The sequence below is a fragment of the Rhea americana genome, unplaced genomic scaffold (assembly GCF_003343005.1).
Source record: "Rhea americana isolate MKP2758 unplaced genomic scaffold, rheAme1 scaffold_609, whole genome shotgun sequence".
Classification (NCBI taxonomy): domain Eukaryota; kingdom Metazoa; phylum Chordata; class Aves; order Rheiformes; family Rheidae; genus Rhea; species Rhea americana.
In genome coordinates, this window is record NW_028186767.1 from 13,372 (window position 1) to 19,647 (window position 6,276).

The 6,276-nt window shown below is 66.6% G+C and overlaps 1 protein-coding gene across 2 annotated transcripts; it reads left to right on the forward strand.

The window, feature by feature from the left end:
• The first annotated feature begins 15 nt into the window (after positions 1-15).
• On the forward strand, positions 16-6,095 carry FKBP8 (FKBP prolyl isomerase 8). 2 transcript variants are annotated; one of them, XM_085319997.1, is made up of 8 exons: positions 16-766; positions 1,214-1,383; positions 1,664-1,752; positions 1,939-2,156; positions 2,245-2,414; positions 2,542-2,619; positions 4,679-4,816; positions 5,379-6,095. In XM_085319997.1, exons 1-8 carry the CDS (start codon positions 445-447, stop codon positions 5,463-5,465), a joined length of 1,272 nt encoding a protein of 423 aa, XP_085176123.1. In that variant the 5' UTR covers positions 16-444; the 3' UTR covers positions 5,466-6,095. The 2 variants fall into 2 exon arrangements, with proteins under 2 accessions (XP_085176123.1, XP_085176122.1); XM_085319996.1 differs by having other exon boundaries at positions 17-766; positions 2,242-2,414.
• Positions 6,096-6,276: the final 181 nt, after the last annotated feature.

Below are 6,276 nucleotides of genomic sequence, written 5' to 3' on the forward strand. Positions count from 1 at the left end.
GGCCCTTCGCTCCGCGGGGCAGCCTGGGTTCGGCCATCGGCCGGGGCGCTCGGGACCTTGGCCGGGGCCCGGTTCCGGCCGCCCGGCTCCCCGGGGGAAGGGGGAGCGCAGCCTCCCGCTGCCGGGCCCGCGGGTGTCTCGCTACGCAGAAGCAGGGCCGGAGCGCCTGGCTGCTCGGCTCAGCTTGTCAGCGCGTCCCGCGGGGCGGGGGGAGGCCCCGCAGACCCCGGGGGGCAAGGAGAGCGTGCTCCGTCCTCGCTGGCTGCTCTCCTTGGGGATGGGATGTGAGGTCTGGACGGGTGAGGGACGGCCGCGGCTCTCCAGCAGCGCAGGGCTGGTGGATCCTGTCCCGCTCCTCGTCGCTGCTTGCGGTGCTCCGTCTGGGCTGGGGGAGGGCTGACATCTGCGTTCATCCCCACGGCAAACGAAGGACCAACCTCTTCCATGTCTTTTTCCCCTTTAGTTTGCTCCTCTCCCTGCTCCGCGGCAATGGCTTCCAGCGGGGAGGAGCAGAGCAGCAGCTCCCCAGACTGGGCGGACAGTGGCACGGACCTGTCATGCCCAGAGCTCACCGGAGCCAGCACCTCTCTGCTCGACAGCGGGGAGGATTTTGAGGTCTTGGAAGACGATGATGAYGACCTGAGTGAGCTGCCCCCGCTGGAGGACATGGGCCGGGCGAAGACCCCGGCAAAGGAGGATGCCCAGCCTTCAGAGCAGGCACCAGGGGAAGCAGTCGAGGACCCGCAGGAATGGCTTGATGTCTTGGGTAAGAGCTTGTGGAGGAAGCTGCTGCATCTTCCAAGGCGCTGAGCTGGCCCACGGAGCTGAACGGGTTTCCCCAGGGGAGAATGGAAGAGCTGGGCTTCCCTGCAGCTCTGCGGGCGATCTGGGAGCGGCAGCCACGTGCCAGCAGGCCGCGGCAGTGCAGGAAGAACTGGACAGGCAGATTCACACCTGAGTCGGCACCCAGGGGCAGAGGCTGCTCTTGGGCTCTGCCGTGGTTCGTGGGGATCCATCGCTTAGGGCAGATGCGGYGGGATGGCCAGTGGGCAACCCAGCRGCACTTCCTGCAGAAGGAAGGCTGGCTGGTGCGGGAGATCGCTGCTGGAAACTGGGGGACGTGGCTTGGAGCCAGGCCGTCTCCCTTTCCCCTCCCCGTGCAGGGCCCTGCCGCTGCGGAGGGCTGACGTGCCTCCGCCTTCTCCTTGCCCAGGGAGCGGCTTGCTCAAGAAGAAGACTCTGGTGCCAGGGCAAGGGGTGGAGAGCCGGCCACGCAAGGGCCAGGATGTCACCATCCGCTTGAAGGCCATGCTGGAGGACGGCAGCGTGGTGGAGGAGAACCCCAGGCTCACCTTCACGCTGGGAGACTGCGACGTCTTGCAGGTAGGAGCCAGGAGGCCGAGCCCTGTGGCCGGGCTGCGGAGGAGAGCGCACGGTTAGGGCTGCAGCACCAGGCTTCTGCGCCTGCTCCCTCTAGTCTTGGCCTCCTGCTGACTGGGGATGGGGCACGGGCACGGGGCAGTACGGATGGCTAGCAGGGCCTGGAGTCAGCGACGGCCCTGGTTGTGCAGCCTGTCTGCTGGTGGGAAGCAGCCCCTTGGTCTCCCTCTCCAGAGGGGCAGGGCCCTTCGCTCACCTCCTTCCACAAAATTTATCTCCGTAGGCTCTGGACCTGTGTGTGCAGCTTCTGGAAATGGGAGAAACAGCCTTGATCATGTCAGATGCAAAGTACTGCTACGGCTCCCAGGGCAGGTGAGTGTGGAGGGTGGGGAGTGGGGAAGGGCAGACCGGAGCCGCCTGGAGCAGCCTGTGGCTTTGGTGAGATGCAGGCAGTGCTAAATCCCCATGGCCCAGCCTGGCYGGGGGCTGGCAGAGGGGACAGCCATCAGCGTAGCCCTTCCTTTGCAAGAGCCCTCAGAGGTGCCCTGCTTGATACAGGAGCCCCGACATCCCACCCAACGCAGCCCTCACCCTTGAGGTGGAGCTGCTGGAGGCTCGGGATGCGCCGGACCTAGAGCTGCTCAACGGGAAGGAGAAGATAGGACTGGCCAACCGCAAACGAGAGCGCGGCAACTTCTACTACCAGCAGGCAGATTACGTGCTGGCYATCAACTCCTACGACATTGCCCTCAAGATCATCAGCTCCAGCTCGAAAGGTACCTGCTGCCGCCGTGGGCCTGCCCGGGGAGGAGGGCTGGGCTCCTGCTTTCCCGGTGTAACCGGGCTCTGGGATCCTTGCAGTAGACTTCAGCCCTGAGGAGGAGGCCGAGCTGCTGGACGTGAAGGTGAAATGTCTCAACAACCTGGCAGCCTCCCAGCTCAAACTGGACCATTACGAGGCAGCCCTGAAGTCCTGTAACCTCGTCTTGGAGCACCAGCCAGGGAACATCAAGGCCCTCTTCCGAAAGGGCAAGGTGAAGCTGGGCTCTGCCCTCTGCTCTYGACGGCCCGGCCCGGCCCGGCCCTGCYGCGCGGGACRGAGGGTGGGGGGTGCGGGACRGCCCCTGCGCGCCCTGCTCAGCTCTGTGCCTCGCCTTCCAGGTCCTGGCCCAGCAGGGGGAATACAGCGAGGCCATCCCCATCTTAAAGGCGGCTTTGAAACTGGAGCCTTCGAACAAGGTAGGCTGCCGTGAACGCTGCCAGCGATTCTGTTGACCTGGGCTTTGCAGGGCTCTCCTCTTGGTCATGCAAAACTGCAAACCTCGGTGCTCCCGTGCAAGGGCTGGATAACCACGGCACGGTGCACTGCGTGCTAGCACCCCATGGTGCGATGTCTGAGCTTGTCTGAGCCGGCGGAGCCCTTATCTCTGGGTTGTGATACTCCCTCCCTGCCCTTTGGTCCTTGTGGCAGCAGGACTCCCTGCCAACCCGTCCCTTGCTCAGTAATCCTGCGCACAGGGTCCCGGACAGCCCAGCTTTGCGGAGCGGCTCCAGCGCCTTGCGCTGTCGCCACAGAAAGCGGGGTGCAGCCGTGTCCCTGCAGTCCCTCGTGGCAGCCCAGAGCGGGATTCACYGGGCTGTGGGAGCCGCCGCAGAAGCCCTCGTCCTCCGTCCAGCACCCAGGCCAGTGCGAGGCATGAGTGATCCCTGGGTCAGGAATTTCCGGTTGGTTAATGATCAGCTGCTGGGCTGGAGCCTGGGGAGAAATCAGAAGCCCTGCCGGAGCCAGGGAACGGCCCCAGCCAGCCTGGGCTCGAGGCAGGCTGCGTAGCTGTACCGACAGGCTTCAGTCCTGGGTTGGGCTTGTTTTAGCTGCCCGCTTCTTGGGCATTTCACCAGAACATTGTGATTAGCATCATGTTTTCCGGTCCCCGAAGGCCGTGAGTAGGATGGGACCTGGGAAAGTAGGTGCTCTGTGGTTGAAAAGCGTGTGAGAGCCCCTGTTGCAGAGAGCTTGTGGTCTGAGAGCTCCCTGGGGAAGGCTGGGCTGCCCGGGAGCAGGATCTCRGGGAAGAGGCGAGCGAGCAAACCAGGACCGCAAACAGAAGCGAGTGCAGGCGGCATTGGTCGCCGTGAGCCCAGCTCTCCTCCACGTCTCGCGTGCCGTCAGCGTTGGCTGGGCTGCTGTTCGCCAGCCCATTTGCACAAAGCTTTTAATTGGAGAGAGGTAAAAGAAATCAAGATGCMCAGCAGTGACATTACCAGTGAAACTAGAAGTACAGCAAATTACTGGCTGCTCCAGCTGGCTGCTGGGGTTCCTGGGGAAGTGCCTGCGCCGCTCCAKGCGGTGGCATTGCACGAGTCACGGGCTCCTGGTGCTCAAAACGGAGCCGAGAAACACTCGTCTTCACCTGCCCTCGGATGAGGGAACCTGGGTTCTCCGGGGCCGTCAAGCTRCCGGCGGTGTTAGCTCAGTAAGCTGCTGCTTTGCACCGTCAAGACTTAATGCGCTGGCAAGCGCCCCGTTTGCACTGCAGCGACGGGGTTAGCTCTGGGCCAGCGTCCCCAGACCGATACTGCCTTTAAAGCGGGTCGTGGCTGGCGGTGCTTCGGGGAGGCGTCGGAGCCGCTCGGAGCGCGGCGTCCCCAGCAGAGGGCACAGCGCAGCCGTGCCGCCGGCCGGGCAGACAGACGGACGTCGCAGCCGCTGGGCTGGCGCGATGTCCTTACCACGGCCGCCGCTGACGTGGGCTCTGGGCGGCTGCTGGGGACGGGGCTGCGCRTCCAGGGCTCTGGGGAAGCCGCCGGCACTGGGCCCGGCTTGCACCGATCCGAGCTCGTCCCTGTTCGGCAGASCTGTGCTTCTCGCTGCGTGCCCGGCGTCTGCGGGCTCTGCCTGGGCGGCAGAGCTTTATGCCGCCGAGCTGCCTCCGAGCCCAGCGTTTTCTGCGGCTYGGAGCGCTCAGGCGTGTGCCAACACACTCCTGCGTGCCCGGAGCTCGCGGGTCTTACTGCGATCCCACATCGGACCGGGTTGAATTTAAACCTGCTTTCCTGGCCTGCTTCCAGGCAGAAACRCAGGAGAGCTCTGGCACGTCTGTCCCTGAGGCAGAAACTTTTGAATCTCTATTAGAGGAGAAAATCCTTTCCGTGGTGCCTGTGCAATCCGCCCTGGACACCGCTCCCCGCTGCCAGGTGTGGGCGGCGAGTGCCCGGTGCCATGCTGCTGTCCCCGTCCCCTGCCCTGCGTGGCAGGGTGGTGGGGCCCGTCGCTGCAGCGCTGCCCTCTCCTTCCCAGACCATCCACGCCGAGCTCTCCAAGCTGGTGAAGAAGCACGCGGACCAGAAGAGCGTGGAAACGGAGATGTACAGGAAGATGCTCGGGAATCCCAGCACCAGCGGTGCCCCAGCGAAATGCAAAGACAAGCTGCCCTGGGTAAGGCTCGGTGCTGCGGCGGGTTGTGCCAGGGCGAGCAGAGGGGCCGCGTGGGCTTCTCCTGAGCCCGTGCAGCAGCTCTGCTCCCGGGCGGAGGGACCCACGCGCGGGTGCAGACACCCCGGCTGAGCAAGCCCAGCTCCCGTGCGCTGGGCTGTGCCGTCCCCGCAGCCCTGCTGGGAGCATGTGGCCGGCCCGGGGCCAGCGCGTGGCCAGCGTGCCAGGAAAGCTCTGATAGCTGCTGCCTCGCTCCTGGCCCCGGCCATGCCAGCTGGAGGCTCTGGCCTCTGCTCCCAGCTGCTCCGAGCGCCGGCGGCTGGAAATCASTGTCAGCTGGGCTGGCCGGAGAGCCGCGGCACACGCTGTCCCCGGGCCGCGCTGCGCACGGCTGACACAGCGCTTGCCTTTTTGGGCTGTGTTATCTCGGATGCGCGCCGTGCCCCGGCGCTGCTCCGTCTCTTTGCGGCCCCGTGGCCGGGCGCCAGCGCGGCGGGAGGGCGGCGCGGGGCCGGGGCACGCCGCGTGCGTGCCGTCACGTTGCCGGTGTCTCCCTCTTCTGCAGTCCATCCCCTGGAAATGGCTCTTCGGCGCAACAGCCATCGCGCTCGGTGGYGTGGCCTTGTCCGTGGTCATTGCAGCGAGGAACTAACGGCACCGGCAGAGCCGCACCGCCGGGACCCGTGCCGGGACCGTGCCACCCTCCTGCTCAGGACGAGCCAGGGCTTCTTGGGGCCCGGCGGCTCTGCCAAACCCCCCTCTGCGGACTGGTAATCGCCGAAATAAGGATGTGCTCCCTGCCGGAGGCGCCGGACCCCCCTCCCAACGGCCRCCCGGCGCTTCCCGCACCCCTTCCCCGCGCGGTTGGGTCCCGCCGTGGGGACGGAGACCCCCGAATTTGCCCCGGGTGCGTTGGGAGCATCTGCGCACGGGCAAGTCGCCGTCGATGCCAACCCAGCAATACGCGGCGGGCGCCGCGCTGCCCGGCCCCGCGGCAGGGAGCGGCGGCAGGAAGGACGCCCCGCTGCCCTCCTCGGCGCGGCCCCGGCCTCTGCGACGCCGAAGGAAGCCAAAGAAACCCGGGGCGCGAGGGCCGCGTCCCCTCGCGCCGGCGGGGCCGTCTTCCCCTCCCTCCCGGCTCCTCCGCCCGTGGTCCGCGCGCCGGGACCCGCAGCCGCCGTCACTGTCCCCGGTCTCAGAGATCCGCTCGCGTGGAGTTGTACGCGCTCTCCTCCCGCCCCCGGCCGACTGTGAAATTCCCAATAAAAGGACAATTCCTTCATTGCCGGGACTCTTCCTTTCGGGCTGGGGGCTGCCGAGGCTGCTCTGCGAGCCGGGAGCCGGCCCCTCCGCTCGGCCCCTGGCCGTGGGGGAAAGGGGATCCTCGTCCCGGATCGCTCCAGCACCTGCTCCCGCCTCGGGGTGCCCCGGTGGGCCGGGGGCACTGCCTGTCCCCCCCCCCC